Source organism: Anser anser, assembly GCF_964211835.1.
Source record: "Anser anser genome assembly, chromosome: 3".
Lineage (NCBI taxonomy): Eukaryota > Metazoa > Chordata > Aves > Anseriformes > Anatidae > Anser > Anser anser.
The window spans coordinates 12,095,872-12,113,434 of record NC_139722.1 but is presented as its reverse complement, the minus strand read 5'-3'; the positions used below and the strand labels follow the sequence as shown (position 1 = coordinate 12,113,434).

Below are 17,563 nucleotides of genomic sequence, written 5' to 3'. Positions count from 1 at the left end.
TCTGAAATAAACCTCTACTACAAGAAGGAAAAAAAAGAGTTCACTAAAAAAGAAATGGCTCCACAACAGACAACCTACCCTGACAACACAGACAATTTGTCTTCCTAGAGGCCTACATTTTTTTTTGTCCTTGTTGTTTTAAGAAGTTCTTTCAGAGGCCATAACTCCATTAAGATACTAATTTGATGGCAGCAGAGCAAGAGTGTATCAAGGCAAAGACTGCTTATTAACTGCTCTAAGGGTGAAGGCAGAGGAAAACTATGCTACAAGTTACCATGAGGATTTCCATTGTATCACCTGTCATCAGTAGCAGAGTTCACACATCCCCACCCTGCAGTAAACACCTAGTTTTCCAAGTACCTACACCGTAGATAAGATACACTGACAGCCACACATAGAACTGACTCTTTCAACTGTATTTTTTCAATAATTAAACTGAACAGTTTTTGTGAGTTTTTTGTTGCTGTTGTTGTTTAGTACATCAAGCAGGATTTTTTTCCTCCATTTCCCTGATTTTTATCAGACCTATGAACTAGAAAAACTGCTTTTCTAATACCTGTTTACTCTATGCTTTTAAACGTTCACTGCATTGCAACACACCACTGAAACACCCAATCCATCCTGATCATAAGCTATTCCTCCATTGGTGAGTAAAAATATTTTGAAGGAAAAGACCTTCCTGCAACACGCCTCACCAAGCAAGCAGCATCAAGACCTTACAATCAGACTCAGTTCTCCCCTGGAATTCCTGTTGGCACGGTCTACCTAAACTAAGAGCAAAGTCCTCAGCTACACAACTCCCTACCTTATGATACGTGACAAACCCCTTCAAACGTTTGAATTCCACTCAAAACTCTCCTGCTCTGCAACACCTTTCCGAAATGTGTTTCACAATATCTTCACAAAATAAACAATTGGAGAGTTGGCATGACAGCCAAACAATTTTTTGATTTAAAATGTCTTCAGAAGTAAATTACCCAGACTCGGAGGGGAACAGCTCTATGATGACAGCATAATCTCACAAAGTCTCCAAACTTCTTCCCAGAAGTCCTACAAATACTGCTAGTATCACACAGTCTAGCCAGATGCCCTTTCCTGAGTATAACTGAGCCTTTCATGCCATCCAAATTTGAAAGCAGGAAACCTTTTAAACCCCCAAACTCATTTTTTTCCAGAAATAGGGGAAAGCCTGAAGGGATGAATTAAAACAAGATCAGTAACAAGCCATGAAACCAAGCCAAAGTTAAGAAGCTGTGGGGGAATTGGAGGGATTGCAAGTTTCACATTGTAACTGCTTAAAATACCATAATAAAAACAGCTGCAAAATGAGGAAAAACAGATTTTACCTAGACAATATGATAAAAAGGTGTCCTGGTTCCAGTTAGGACAGAGTTAAGTAGCTCATAGTAGCTGGTAGGGTGCTATGTTTTGGATTAGGATGAGAAGAGCGCTGATAACATGCTGATGTTTTAATTGTTGCAGAGCAGTGTTTACACCAGGCCAAGGACTTTTCGGCTTCTCGCTCTGTCCTGCCAGCGAGCAGGCTGGGGGTGCAGCAGGAGCTGGGAGGGGACAGACCCAGGACAGCTGACCCAAACTGGCCAAAGGGGTATTCCATACCATCTGACGTCATGCTAAACAATATATAGGGGTGGCTGGCCGGGGTGGGGGGCCGGCTGCTCGGGAATAGGCTGGGCATCGGTCAGCGGGTGGTGAGCAATTGCATTGTGCATCACTTGTTTCTTACACATTATTATTGTTAATACTATTATCATTATCACTATTACTATTATTATTGTTATTATTATATTCCTTATATTCCTTATATTATTATATTCCTGTCTTAATAAACTGTCTTTATCTCAACTCACCGGCTTCACTTTCCCGTTTCTCTCCCCCATCCCAGAGAGGGAGGGGGGAGGGTGAGCGAACGGCTGTGTGGTGTTTAGCTGCCAGCCGGGTTAAACCACAACAAAAGGACAGAAGCAAAAGATAGTCTACCAAAATAAAAACTTTAGTCCAGGAATTACAGAAGAAAGATATATCTTGAACTCCCTGAATAACAAATAGCTTTTCTAAAAGTTCATTGTTGACAGCAGCAGCCCTTCAAGAAAACCTGTAAAGAAATATTCCAAAAACTGTATTTTTCAGCTGTTATTCTTACCTAAAGGTCCAACAGGTTTGCGTTTAAAGTGCCCTTGCCTATAGGCTGTTTCAACTGCTTCAAGAAATGACGGTATATGTTGTCCAAATCTTTTAAAGATATTTGTTTTACTATCTCTCAGCTCTCTCAGCTGTTTCTGCTTAGCATCCAATTCTCGTTTCATATCACTGTCTTCTCTCCTAAAAGAAGAGATTTTTTTTTCAGTAGCAACAGCTTACGAAGCCGTAATTTTAGAGAAATAATTATGGTCTTGTTTTCCAAGTATTAATATAATAGGATAGCATGACAAGACCTCAGTACATCAAAGTACAACTAGCTACAAACCCACAATTATTTTAGAGCTTTAAGAAACATAAGACAAAAAAATAAATAAAAAAAACACAAGAAGATGCCACTTTGCAACATAGTTTTACATGACTTTACCATGGTGAAAGGTACCAAGAAAAAAGCACAACATAGATACAAATGCCAAAGCAGATGTAAAGCATCAAAATTATATCAAGCAGTACAGAATGCTAGAGATACATATTGAAAAACAATTTTACTTGGTGAAAAAAACAACTGAAGCAAAAAGCACAACAGCAAGGCAATGTTCTAAGATGAATTTTGTCCTACACAAAGACACCTAACAAACTGTAAATTTGTATCGTACATTGTTTACACAGTAACACGTTATAAACAAAAAATGACAACAAAGTAAAAGATCAATATAACTTTCTATTTTCGTATTTCAATTTCACCCTCTTCTACAAAGGTCTTCAACAGAAGAAAGAAAATATTGGCTTTGATAATTGGTAAAAGATGTTTCGAATAACACATCATGTGTAATGGGCAACAATTCTCAAATCTCTTTAAACAATAAATGGCAACATAACCATAACCCCCTCCGGTAACCACTGCTCAAGTTCATGTTTCCAAATCACAGCATATGAATGCTTTGTTTTTCTAGTTCATTTATGAGCTAAATAGACATTTGAAGCAAGTGGTTTAAAGTCTCTATAAATTTACATTTAGTTATAGATACAATAATTATCTTTAAGTGTATATAATTTGTTACATCATGTTATAGATCTTATGACATCATACTGGGATTTACTAGCATATAAAACATGAAAATAATGCAAATCATAGTCTTCCCATAGGGTGATGATAAAAGAATAAGTGACAGACGATGGGAAGAAAGAAGGACATCAAATTGCAGCATGGATTTAAACCAGGCTTTAAATTAGTATTACCTTTCACCTTTAATAACAGAACAGTTTTGTTAATTCTCCAAAAGTTTCTGAATTTAGTCATGCTCGGCGGAGAAAAGTTTAGCAATTCCTAAGATAAACTAGGAAGGAAAGAGAAACAACAAACAAACAAAAGCAAATATAGAAACTGAAGCCTAATACTTCAAGGAATGCAAGGAAATGCAGGTGTTTAAGAGAAGATCTCTCATAATTTGAAGTAAAAGATAACTCTAACTTACCTAAGTTTAGCATGTTCTTCCTTATGTTTATAAACAGCCTGCTGAAACTGATCCATCTGTTGGCCAATCATCACTTCTTCATCGTGAAATGCCTGTAACTTTTCCTTTAACTGTGCAATTTTCCTTTGTTTTTCCAACTTTTCAGGATCTGAAATCCTATTAGCACTAGAAGAGATCACACTTCAGTATTTTAAAAACTGCACGATAATTTGTAGGGTTTACTTAATTTTAGTTAAAATTATAAAAGTTTTAACAAAATATTACTTTTGATATGTACTTAAAACTTTTAGTACGTCACATATAGATCTATGAATCAAAAAACTTGTATTTAAGATTCAGAGCATTCACAAGATCTACAAACCATAGTGATTTTTTTTAATTTTAAATTTGCAATCACACAATTCTCCCTCCCGTTACATTCCTATAATAATTGTTTTAAAGAGTACTTGTTTTGCAACACTGTATAAAACTAGAAAAATGTATACAGTCACCAAGGAAAAAGAAAAGCTTTTTCTGCCCAATTGCTTCGTGACCTTCCAGTCAAAGTCTTGGTATACAAAGAAGCAGGGCCAGACACATTTAAATGTTTAACTAGACCCTTCTAAAGATTAAACAATTGTTTTCTGTTACTACAGATTTTCTCATTAATCAGAAGAGCTCACTCTGTACATATCTATACAATAAATATACACCATAATCACTATATCTGTATTTACCTTTTTTTCATTTCTTCAATTCGGTTACGCAGCTGTTCATCATCTTTTCCCAGACGTTTCAACTCAGTTTTGACACGGTTATAAAGTACCTGTGAAGGAAACAGGACATACTAGTTTAGCAGAAACAAGAACTATTTCAAGACAGAAATACGGTTTTAAGAAAGTAAACACTGAATTGCATCTGAACAACAAGCAATTACTAATACTTCCAATAAAAAAAAAAAAATCAAATTAACTGTTATACCTTCCTTTTCACACTCTCTAATCATGTTTATGCTGACTGAAGCTGTCCATTGCTTAACACCTGTGTAAAGATATAAATTCTATGACCCTGAAGAAAAGCTACTTGCCAATCAATCACCTTTTTGAACTACACTGAGCTATGCTACACATTCAGGAAACCTAGACATAAAGATGCACGTATGGGTAGAGCAGGAACAGAATTAAGGCTTTAAATCCGTATCAACATTGAAAGTTGTTTTGCCTACCTCAACTTCATTAACTGCTTTTCTTCTTGTCTGCACATCAGCTTTTAATAAAATACACTGGGGATGCAGGGTTTCTGCTTCTTCACTTATTGTTACTAATTTCTCTTGTATTGTTCTGTACTTTTCTTCTGCTTCATTGACTTTAACCTTCAGGACAAAAAGAAAATAATATGCAAGTAGTAATGAAACAAAATTTTCTTCAAAACCTCTTCATGCTATAGAGGAAGTATGACCTAAAAGAATCCATCTGCTGACACATCTCTCAAGTCATTCACAATATGCAAAGAGGAAAATTAACATAGGAACACACTCAGGAAACCAAAGACTATCAAATCTTTTTTTTTTTTCCTTACTCATGCTTTACTCAAAACACAGGACTCTATAAACTACAATAAGGCCAAATGGGAAGAGGTGAGACCAGTATCCAGATGATGTTTCTTCAATATTACACAGACATGTTTGGCTATACAGTAAAAAACACTTAAATTGTAAAACAAATATATACTTTTAGTTTTTTTTTTTCCATATTAAAAAAAGTGCCAATTTAGAAAATTTGGAGGAGTTTCAATAGACTGAAAAGTTTAAAATAACAGTGCCTAGTATTTCCCTGCAAATGATACATGTCATTGCAACTCTGAATGCTTGGCAATATTATTCTTTCCTATTACCTCCAGAAGTTTTAAGTACCATCCAAATAATCTGTTTAATTTCCAGATGTCTCCTGGAATCAGACATTCATATTCAGTGCACGGAAAACCAATGAAACCTACGTGACAGATCTCTGAAAAATATTCTGCTGTTAAAAGAAATAGGCACTGAAGAAGTACTCTCAACAATGAAACAATTTAAGTTGACATTCATTGGGATAAGCAATGGTAGCCATCCAAAATTCACAGTAAAAGAAGCGTAATCACTATCTAAACCTAAAGCATCAGCATGAAAACCACCCACAAAACCCCCCAAATAAACAGCAGAAAACAAAGTGTCCTAATATTTTTCTCCAATTGGACGTGGAATGCAAACGTTACTGTTAAGTAAACATTTGCAGATTGTAACCACTAGTAGGCTATAAGGCTATAGAGCCTTGAAAAAAGCCTAGTAAGTCAGTTTACAAGCTAAAGGAGAAGCATAGTTTTCAATAGTTTCTATTCTTGAGCCAAGAAAGCAAAACCAAAATTTGAAATATGGTTTAAACTTTATATGTACCTGGCATTCCTCTAGCTTCTGATCAAACTTTTCTGTATTTCCTTCTTCAGCTCTGATGCCTTCTCTGATTGGCTGTATTTCTCTTTCCATCTCTCCCACCTAAATATTAGCACATATCAGAATGTCTGCAGCAGTTTAGGAATAATTTAAAGTTAGTTTTATATAAGGAAACATTAGAACAAGGAACTTACCACTGCCCATGCCATTTTATGTTTCAACTCTTCAAGATGATTTCGCATTTCATTCACAAACCCAATGCTTCTGTAACGTTCCTTTTTTTCTTTATAAAGCAGCTTAAGCTCTTGAAGACGCTTAAAAAAAAAAAAAGTTCAACTGTAGAAGCATAAAGCTACAATGCAGTATGAATCACAGAATCGTCTAGGTTGGAAGAGACCTCCAAGACCACCTAGCCCAACATCTGACCTAACACTAACAAGTCCTTCACTAAACCATATCACTAAGCTTAAATCTAAGTGTCTTTTAAAGATCTCCAGGGATGGTGACTCAACCACTTCCCTGGAAAGGGAATGAAACGTTGCAAAGATTTTTTTGAAAGCTTAACATCACTAAGAACAACTCAAAACTACACAGTTTTAACTGTTAATTATTTATATATAAATTATTATTATATATTTATATTTTACATATTATAAAATATATTTTATATTTATATTTTTATATTATATATAATATATATTGTTTTATATATAATAGTTTTAACTATTAGTTATTTCAGTGCTCAAACCTGTGTTAATAATTACTGTGACTTTAACATACCTCTTCTCCTTGTTCTATCTGAAGACTTGTATTTTCTTTAGTTTTCATAATATATGAATAATCTTCTTTCATTTGCTCCAGCTGAGTCGCCTTCATAAAAAACTATAAAAGAATAAAAAGATGCAGGTAAGCTACTAAATTTGACATCTAAGTGAACTTTATATAAATACCAGAGAAAGACCACTCATTCCAAGTGCTATGTACAATAACAGATACATTAAGCAAAATAACTGGTGAGGTACTTTTGAATAATGAAGCAACTCAGCAGCACCCTAGAAAATTTAATAATTTGATCAATACTTTTAGAAAAAAGAAACTTTAAAAATCTGTTTCTGCAAGTGGATGACTGCTACAATCAGGTAATTAAAATCAAGAATTCTGAAAGTTATTTTTTTTCTGCAAATGACACCTCTAAAATTTTCAAACCTGTATTTTTTGCTTCAAATATTTTTCTTTATTTTCCTGGAGTGCATTGTTTTTTTTAATTACCTGAACCAAACTGACTAAAAGTTACCTTTTAACATTTAATCAACATATTAAAAGATTTTTCTTACCTTATACTTGTCACCTTCATTTTTAGACTGTAAGAAGTGCTTACTCATCTCTTGAGTTAAAACAGACACAGGATTATCTACCTGTAACGTTAGATGCACTACTTTATTTTTATTTTAGAGAAAAGAGATATGTAACTGTGATTAGGGTTGGGATGGGAACCACACGCACACGCACACAAAAACAACCCACACTCCAAACACAAATTTGAATCACAAAAATGACTTTTAAGGAACTGTTTTCAGGAAGAAAAGTGTCTTCTGGAAAGTGCTTGTTTTATCTATGTATTTAACAAGATTAACATTGGGAATTTCATCCAATGCCATTTAATTAGTCTTTATTTAATTGCCCAAAGTACATCATTCAATTCAGCGAACTGTCCAATATATTCTTACAGAAGTTCCCACAACATAAAATCAATACATAGTAAATTAAGTTTATATTATTTGACAGGCTGAATATTTTGAATATTTTATACTTGATGTACACTACCTCATCTTTCCTTAATCACTTAGGCAGCAAAAAAAAGGTAAGAAAAAAAGAAATCCACATTTCTGCAACAGCAAAAGTTGAAAAAAATTTTCAGGGGAAAAATAAATAATTAATAGGCTCCAGGTACGTAAGAAACCTACATCAGCTAAGACTTTCATTAATGAGATACATAACTCAAAGTTTGCAGAGTACACCAAACATTTACTTGTCTGGTACAGAGTCTTATTCTGCACTATATGAGGTTCATAAAATTTTAATTTTCTTTTGCCTTTGGAAGTGATCATGAAAGAACATGCAAAGGGTGAACTTCCCTCATTTCACAAAATGACGCATTGCATTTATTTAAAGAATTATAAAATATATGTATTAATATAGTACGTCTTAAATTACACAGAATTTAAACACTGCATCAATTACCTGTATGTTAAAGTGATCCAGTATTCCTAAGAGTTCCTCTTTCTTCGAAGAAACTACTGTCCCTGAGAGAGAGAGAGAGTAACAATTGGTCCACAGAAGAGACATGCAACCTTCCAATCTTTTGTTCAATCTAGTGCTTCTTATTAAAGATAAATGACATTAGTATTTTTGTAGCACTGCTTTAGTCCTAGACAAGGTATTTTTTAAAAAAATCTTTCCAATATGATATTTGCATTTGCACATGAATTTGTACTTTTAATTAAAGCCACTCCTTGCCTCAATTCCTCTGTGACAGATTTTAGGTAAATCAGACAATTCAACAACAACAACAACCCACAAAAGACATAATACTGTATGACCTCACATCATGCAGAACCTGACAACCGCTTTTTACATTCTAACATACAAAGGTCTAACATGTTAAGGTAAATGCGAAACCACTGACCTTATAAGAAACAAACTGTCATTAACAACAAAGCATTTAAGGCAATGAGAATATTTAAAAAGCTTTGAAGACTACCACCAACCAGATTTGCTTTTCAGTCTGTAACTTCTGTTTCCATCCAGATTAATGTGCTGATTCACGATAATAGAGTCACCATACACTTCTGGTTTAAATGCATCTCTACCTTGGTTTCGCAATGTTATTGAGATATCTGCAGAACTTTAAAAACAAAAACAAAAAAAAAAACACCACAGGCAACTGAAATTAGTTCCAAATCAAAAAAAAAAATCAGAACATTCTAATTTTCCACAAAAATTGTCACGTCTTGTGTAAGTAGTAACTTAAAGTCAGTCATAGTACAAGTAAGAACAAAACATACTGGTGCTGTTTGAGCCAAAACAGACATGTAGCCAGAAACATTGCTACACACTGTCCTTTTGCACCTTCAGATAAGTTACCAGTCAAAAGCAAATAGTTGTGAGAGCAGATTCCCTCACCTTTCCTTCCCATCTGACTGCCTTCATGTTTAGGTTGCAGAATCAAGTTCCTTTTCGGTTGTTCTACTGTCACCAGACTGGTTTCTGGGGTAAAAAGCTGTTTAGCTTCTGTAAGCCATACCTAATGAAAGTAACCTATAATACACTGCTTAAAGCATTCTTCTAGGAAAGAGCAATGTGGTTTCAATTCTGAATTCAGATTTTCTGCTTCTTAGGTGAATGATGAAATGTTATTATGTATAAGGCACATACGGCAAAAATTTGTAGTACCAGGCACCTCTGAAAGGAAAAGCCTGTGACACTGATCTACAGCATTATGTAAATGTAAGCTTTTAAACCTCCTCCCATCCTTTTCTGGTTCCCCTAAACATACTAACCCCACTCTTGCTGCAGACACAAATTCACTTCCTTTGCATTAAATAATCCACCTGCATGTCAAGGTCCTTGCACTGCATATAAACTCACATCACAAAACAGAAGACTTATCACTATTTTGTGAGCAGTGAAAGCCATATACGAGAACTAGGCAATAAGCAGCACATTTTAATATGCCTTAGCTAGTTCAGAGCTAGTGGCATTCTACTGGTAGATTTCTATTTATTTATTTTTAATATGGTAGTGTTATGCCTTTTTTTTCCCCCCCCCTTATGAGTTAGACCCAGTGCGAAAACAGAGAAAATGAAGTTAACAAAAGACTGATCAGCTACCCATAATCAAAATCACTAAACTACATATCCCATCTTAAAACAAAAAAGTTTTACTTACGTTGCTCCAGTTTTTACGAACATTTTTAATGAGGAACCTCTATTAGTAGCAGTGGCTTTCCCACCAAGTCCAACAATAAGAGCCGTTAACACAGAACTTTTTCCACCTGTAATAGAAGCATTGAAGTTTTTATTTTACTTTATTTTTTTAAAGTTCTCGTGACTTTTTATCCAATTCACTCACATTATAGATTTTTGCTTGACTGCTTATGTATTCAAGCACTTAAATTCCAATTTATGTCAAATACATAAAATAGTCATAGCTGTAGAAATAAACAATTCCAAAAAAAAAACAAACAAACAAACAAAAAAAAACAGAAAAAAACCACATCCATTCCTTAAGGTACCCCCCCAAAAATTCATTCTGAGCCAAACTTCTGTTACTATTCTTCAGCAATATGCATTCAACAAGATGTCCTACCTCAGGAGGAAAGGAAACTCCCTTCCTTACAAGCACGCAGAAAACACTTATACGAGAGAAGAAATCAAATACATATTATCATTCAGTTAACTGAAAGGTTTTAAGCTCTATTTAAACATTTACGTTTAATTTTTGAAATGTTCCCTCCAAAAGAACTGAACTTGCGAAAGGAATCACATCCTTCTAAAACAGCTTCTACTTGGCATAAACTTGGACAATTACTATGTATTTTAAAAGGAACATATGAGTACATGAAGTTTATGTTTGAATTATACATAAATTTATATAATGAAATGTTTTGCACTCATTATCTTTTGCAAACCTCTGAATTTAAAACTTCACTTTTTCATCAGCTCTGGACTACTGGCAGAGACCCATGGGATTCCTGAGTCTAAAACTGAACCAACCTACATTCTTAGAAGTGTTAGCTCATCTACGTATCTTTATTTTTTTTTCCAAATCAAAATTAGATGTTTTAAATTATTAACAAAAGCAGTCTTTTGGCATAGCAATGTTGTAATCAATACTTACTTCCATTGTTTCCAACAACAAAATTGAGATTTGATCCAAACTGAAAAGGTCCCAACATGGAATGGCACATAAAGTTCTTCAGCTGGATACTTTCAATTATCCCAACTTCCCCTACAGTCTAAATAGATATTATGTTATGTGTGCATTTTAATTAAATACGTTTCATCTACTTCAAATATAATGAGAATTCAAATGACTATAATAAAAATCATCAATGTTAACAAACCACGAGAACATCAGAAGGGTTTCATGATATTGTGAAAATTTGCTTGTTATTACATAAATTAAGATCAAAACAGTTACCAAAACTTAACTCTTATCAATGGCAAATTTCAGTTCTTGTCATAGCTAACTTACAATTAATATAAAAGATCAAGATCGTAATGCAGTGATTAGAGCAGTAAGTAAAGAGCATCATAGAAAGATTTTGTTATTTAAACAACACTGAAAAGTCTTAGCACGACTTAGAAAAAGGGAAATAGAATTAAGTTAGGAAGGAGGAAATGAAACTAGAAATGAAACTAGAAATGAAACTGACATCCCAATGTTCAACTCATACTATTTTGACAGGTAATTTTATCTGCAACGCTTCAGAAAAGCAATGCTTTTTAATCAAGCAAAGTTTTCAGGAAAAATAAAAAATCCAGTGACACAGAATAGGTACTGTTCAAGAAAATTAAGTGAGGAGTTACACCTCTGCGGATCATAAATCAACGCCAGTGTCGTATAACATGCAAGACTGTATTTGTGTGCTAAAAATTATTTTAAGAGTCCAACATCAAATTAAAATTTAACTGTTACAGAAAAACGGAAAATAGGTATTCCCATTTTCAAGTTTCACCTCCAAAACAAGCATTTCAAACATTTTTAATTGTCATTTCAAAGTGTCAGCTATACAAAGAAAGCATCTAATGCTTCTTTTAGTAAACTATTTGTTTTCCTAAATATTTTTTTCTGCTTTTCCTACAGCCCTAAACCAAATATGCCATACTTCTATTAAACAAAATCTTTCAACTTTACTTAGTTGTCAACTTCAGTAGCATTCATTCCATAAAACCAGAATACTGTTATTTTATGATCAACTGTCATAACTACATGATCCACAAAAATATGGTAAGAACGAACATTCAGAAGTTCTCATTACAGCCATTATCTCTATTTTCTTTTTGATTAGTTCAGTTGAAGCCTACATACAAGACTTATTTCAACATCAACCAAAGACAATTTTATACATCAATTTTCTTAGTTTTGGATTTTTTTTAAAACAACTTACCGACGCAGAAGAAAAATTAGTATCAAATGAAAACAGTGAGTTTTCTTCATCATTTGACTCATCACTGTGCTCATCTGTGAATTCTTGCCTCTGTCTTTTGTGGGATCTAGGCTTTGAAACACTTTCTTCCTTTCTCTTACCCATGAGTACTGAAAAAATATCAAAGTAATTATAGTGAGGACATATCAAACTGTAGCCCAATATGTAGTACTGAATTTAATACTGAAACTTACAATCTGTAAGTTACAAATATGTAGTACTGAAATTAGACTGAAACTTACAACCTGTTATATGAAAACATACCTACAGATAATGCAGACTGCACTTATTTAATTTGATACAAGAAATTCTAAGGTCATTGCAAATGTTGCAGTACGATCGACACAATTTTGAATAAAATGATTTGCACAGCCAAAAAGAAAATGTATTAATTATACATGGCTGAGAAATGTCTAGACAGTGAATATGTGGAATACATAAAGTCGAATAAATGAAAATTTAGATTCATAGTGTTGCTCCCTTCCTACTTCTGCACACAGCCAACCTGCTTTTGTTGGGCAATGTTGTGTGATCACAGTAAACAAAATGCTGTCATTTTACTAATGAAGGACAATTCTCTATATAGAAAACATACCTATACATATATACATATAAATGCTTCCTCTACAGAGATAAATAACCCACCTCATTAATATGACTAATAAGAAATAAATCCTGCAAAAGTAACAAAGTCTACTAAAGTTGCATATAACCAAAAGAACAGGTGTCTAGGATAGTCAAAATTTCACATTTTCTGCAACAGTATCATTAGGGTGTGGTTCTTATTCCCCCTAAACTGCACATTACACTCTTTATACCTAGAGTCCCAAATTACAACACAAAACATGGACCACATTACTTTTGTCCACAGCAGAAACAAGGTCCTGTTCATACAAAGACAATGCACAATCTTTTCATTTGTCAGCAGTTAGGTCACCTATTGAGAAGTGTCCAGACCATGCTCAAACGGATAACCACTACATAATTTTTGGATATCAAAATGTTTCCACAGTTGAGCATGTTCTCTTGCTCAGGCAATGTTGCTTCCTTCCAGCAAGAGTGGCAGCCAACTTACACACATCTCACCATGCAAAATTCTGAGGTATTAAATGCAATTAATATCCACCATTATAGAAAAATCACTGAATGGCCTAAGAGTAGGGTGAATTCATGAAAAATGAAAAAAAAAAAGCAGGGTACCAAATCACTTCTTGTCACAGATATATTTGAAGTTAATGAGTAACAGTTTCCCTGTCCTACTTGACAGATGATATGACACAGGAAAGAAGCCTGGTGGGTCAGCCCAGCAGTTCTTAACGTGACCTCCCGCATCCTGCAAGGGAGACAACAAGGTTCCTGAGAAAGTTAGGTGGGCAGGCACAGTGGTTCCGGCCATGCAATGCATGGTCCCAGGGGACCCCTGCTCAGTCAGCCCTCAGACACTCCCAGAGCTTCTCCACGGTTCCTTGTCAAGCCTTGCCTGGGCTCTTGCTCCCACAGTCTCCACGGTCTCCTCTTCCAGGCCTCTCCCTAGGATGCTCCAGACCCTATCAGTTGCAGGACTGGGTAAAAGACCAGCTTGAATTCCCGGAGCACCTGATGACTGGCTGTCACCATCACTGGCACTCAGCCAGTAGCAGGATGGCAATTTTCAGCAGTAGGACGGCAATTTTCAGGTTACTTAGAGGCAAGTCGTCTGTGGATAAACTAAGTGCAGCCAGCTGTCTCACCTGCCTCCTCTGTTTCTGTCTCGTCTCCCTGAGTTCAAGCAACTCTTTACGAAGCAGAATAATAAACTGACTGAAGGCACTGAAAATTGATGCAGGATTTTTTTATTTTTTTTTTTTTTAAAAAAAAGAAGTTTCCCAACCATTTCACCATACAAATTTGTATGTTTGGGTCAATAGATAGAGTGCTTCTTTAAGCAGCTTCTTTCACTTGTGCCAGCTTAACGTTCTGGTCAAACTCTAGCCTGATTTCAACAGAAATATAAGTTTGAAAAAGCTCATACCATAAAACACCACAGACAATAAATAGCATTTATTATATCAAACACCACAGACATTAAAATTTGTTACATCACTAAAGACCGCTGAATTTCTATTCTGGGTGTTCTTTGGGTTTTATAAAACAGTACTTGATTATCTCCTCATTAATTGTCTTAGACAAACCACACAAATAATACGAAATAGCATACATCCCTTTCCCTCAAGTGAAACAGACGAACTTCAAAGCAAAGACAGACATGCAATAAGCTTCCCATCTTATCTTCTTGCAATAATATCAGGGATATCAGGTTAAGTTCTGGACTATTATTATGTTAATTAAATATTTACAGGGAATCTGCCATTTCCATTTTATGTTATGTAGTTTAAGATCATACACATAAAACAAGCAAGCAAATACACTTCATCATTCAGTTACATACCTTTTACTGTGCTTCTTTCAGTTTCCTACATAACCATGTCATTATATTACTTGGATCAGAAAAGAGTTGCTTGTATGCTCTTAGAATTTATCCATCAACCAAACATGAAGGTAGGCATTTGTTCAATTTGCTGTTCCGCTGAAGTCTCACTCTATAAAGAAGGGAAAACATAAGACTTAAATGCTATAATGAATATTAACTAAAGAACAGGGCTATGAATTCTGTTGCTATATCATTTGCACATCTAAGGAAAAGAGACTACGAGAACGGAAAACAAAATAGCCTAGAAGAAAACTCACTCACTTAATCTAAGCATAATGAAGTCAAAAATAAAACAGTTTGCACTCCAGAACTCTAGAAGAATTAGTACTGAAGATAAAATTTAACAGAAACTTAAACTGTATTGAAACAGCCTCTGAAATTGTTATCACAAGTACCAGATGTAAGCAGATGTAACACCTACAGTGCATATAAAAAAGCAGGGAGGCAGAAGAAATTGACCTCATCAGCAAGGAGTCCACTAATCAGACCTCACAAGAAACAAAGCTTGAAAAGCTAAAGGGACAAATAATTAAGACACACACACACAAAACCCACACACAAGCAAGCAAGCAAACAAAAAAAACACTGAAAATGACATATACTACACTCGAGCTTTACTTTTAGACCATCTTAGTGTTTTTGACAGAAAGAAGTTCCTTTTTTTACATTGTTTACAATTTACATTTTTACATACTTGTACGATGACACACTGATTTTCTTCATTAACTTTTTAATTGAAAAAAAATTGAAAAAAATAGTCAATTGCAGTGTCTTAGCACTGCTTATCATGGTTTTAACAACAGCTTGGGAATACCTGAAAGCAAAGGAAAAGCTGCAGATGTGACCTGTCATTAAAATATGCAAGTATCGTACTGGAAACTATTAAACTGGCAAAAATAAAGATTAGTACAAGTATTTTAATGTACGCAATAGACTAATGGGAAGTCAGCAATGAATACTATTGACAAATGTTAACAGAACTTCGCTTAAAGGACTAGACATCGTATTTTTAAAATGAAGTCTAAATGTACGGTTATGTTGCAATATGAAGTAGGACTATGTTAATGGAAACTTGCGATGACAAAGTCAGGAATATCAATAATGTGAGAACTGGACTGTCATTCAGAAAGACAATACAAAAGTGCTCATTTAATAAAAAATGACCTTTACTAGCATGGAATGTAAGAGCACAATGTAAAACCCACAGCTATTAACTGTGAGTGAATAAGGGCAAGACAGATCCAATTACAAAAACATCACAAGATCACTACAAATCATAACAAACATTTTTCATGCACGTAATGAGAAAGTGAAAGGAAACCACCATTCCAAGATGTGTCACATGGTACTGTGTAAAACTATTAGGACTATTACACGTCATAATAGAAAACTATTTACACCACTAACATCAAAGTATAGGAAGACAGGCTGCGTGCACCGGAGGCAATATGCACTGCCAGCCACTAATGCTCCAACCAAACCCAGGGCATCCTATTTCCAGTTTCCATTGCAATGCAGTTCTAAATTTTTCTTCCTCCTTTCTTCCTTCCTCCCTGCCTAGCTGGTCACAGCTGGTATCATCCAGAGCACCTACACCACACACCACCACCAAAACCACCTCACGCTGGCTTTCCAGCAACTATGTGTCAGCCTGTTATCATCTAAGGTAGGAAACATTTGCCACTCGAAACATCCACTTCAACCACTCTGCAACCAGACCAGCTACAATCTTGGATTGCCTTTCATCCAGTTACCACAACAGAGGTTGACAGAAGGCACAGGAGCAGACCTACAGTGTTACAGAATGTAACATATAAGAGGAAGGGCGGGAGGAATGGAAGAAAAGAATTGTGATCTGCTGATAACACTACATTTATTTAAACAGACACAGAGATACTGATAAATGAACTACATGTTAATTCTGGTAGATTCTAACAATAAAGGAAAGAAACATACACAGCCAAAAAAGCCTTTTTTCTTTTTTTTTTTTTTGTACAAAAAAGGTATGAGATCTCTCAACTCGGCCAGCTGCTCATGTTATCAGGCACACAAAGTCCGTACCGCCCCATGCAGACACTTAGCAAGCACCTGCTGGAGAAGCAACAAGCGATGGCAGCTCTACCGCATCTATGGGGAGGAACAAAATCCCTCTGCTCACACCCCCAATGCCACAGTTACTGCTTGTTTGTCCCAAAACTTGCCCTGGACGACCTGAAAGGATGCAATCACCTCCCCGTTGCAAAGCTTATGTCGGTGGATGCACCAGACGAGAGAAACTTCACATCAGTTTCGTTTCTGCCGCAGATGAGAAGAGGAGGAGAAGAAGGAAGGAGAGGAGGGGAAGAATGAGAAGGAGGAGGAGGAGGAAAGCGCTCCCTGGTCAGTACCTGCCTCTCCCCCTGCCTTTATAATGCCGGATGCCTCGGGGCAAACCCCATGCGCTACCCCTGAGCAGCAGGCAGGCACCAGGGGGAAATTTCACCCAGCTCGACCGCCACAGGGACAAGTCAGAAACCGAAAAACCCACCCTGGGGCACACGAAAAAAAAACCACCGCGGGGGAACCCATCCCCGGCAAGCTCAGCGAGGGCCCGGCCGTACTCTGCTGACAGCAAGCACAGCACAGCACTGCCGCCACCGGGACCCCTCACCCGGCCCCACGAAGATGACCCATTCCTCATCCTACCTCTCCTCGATCCCACCGCCAAGCGGCGGGACCGTTACAACCGGCTGAGAGCCGCACTCCCGCGGAGATTCCGAGCCCAGCACGGCGGGGGGCGGGCGGCTGAGTGCGACGGAACAGCCGCCACGGGCGCGGCGCCTGCGCGCGCTCTCCCAGCC

General features: G+C 36.0%; 1 protein-coding gene across 5 annotated transcripts in view; it reads right to left on the bottom strand.

Moving 5' to 3' along the window:
• Nucleotides 1-17,549, bottom strand: part of SMC6 (structural maintenance of chromosomes 6) — a 33,253-nt gene extending 15,704 nt beyond the window's left edge. For 4 of the 5 annotated variants that reach the window (XR_014581169.1, XM_083827967.1, XM_083827969.1 and 1 more), the window contains exons 1-15: nt 17,409-17,549; nt 14,682-14,832; nt 12,215-12,363; nt 10,942-11,059; nt 9,991-10,096; nt 8,811-8,947; nt 8,284-8,345; nt 7,377-7,457; nt 6,823-6,924; nt 6,237-6,356; nt 6,046-6,144; nt 4,840-4,986; nt 4,352-4,440; nt 3,636-3,800; nt 2,165-2,343 (exon numbers count right to left, since the gene is read on the bottom strand). Coding sequence is in view for 4 of the 5 variants with exons in the window: in XM_083827967.1 (XP_083684093.1) it covers nt 2,165-2,343; nt 3,636-3,800; nt 4,352-4,440; nt 4,840-4,986; nt 6,046-6,144; nt 6,237-6,356; nt 6,823-6,924; nt 7,377-7,457; nt 8,284-8,345; nt 8,811-8,947; nt 9,991-10,096; nt 10,942-11,059; nt 12,215-12,358 (1,549 nt within the window). In the remaining variant the exon portion in view is untranslated. Of the gene's footprint in view, nt 1-2,164; nt 2,344-3,635; nt 3,801-4,351; nt 4,441-4,839; nt 4,987-6,045; nt 6,145-6,236; nt 6,357-6,822; nt 6,925-7,376; nt 7,458-8,283; nt 8,346-8,810; nt 8,948-9,990; nt 10,097-10,941; nt 11,060-12,214; nt 12,364-14,681; nt 14,833-16,934; nt 17,047-17,408 lie in introns of those variants that run through there. The other variant, XM_083827968.1, reaches the window with a different exon arrangement.
• Between the last annotated feature and the right edge of the window lie 14 nt (nt 17,550-17,563).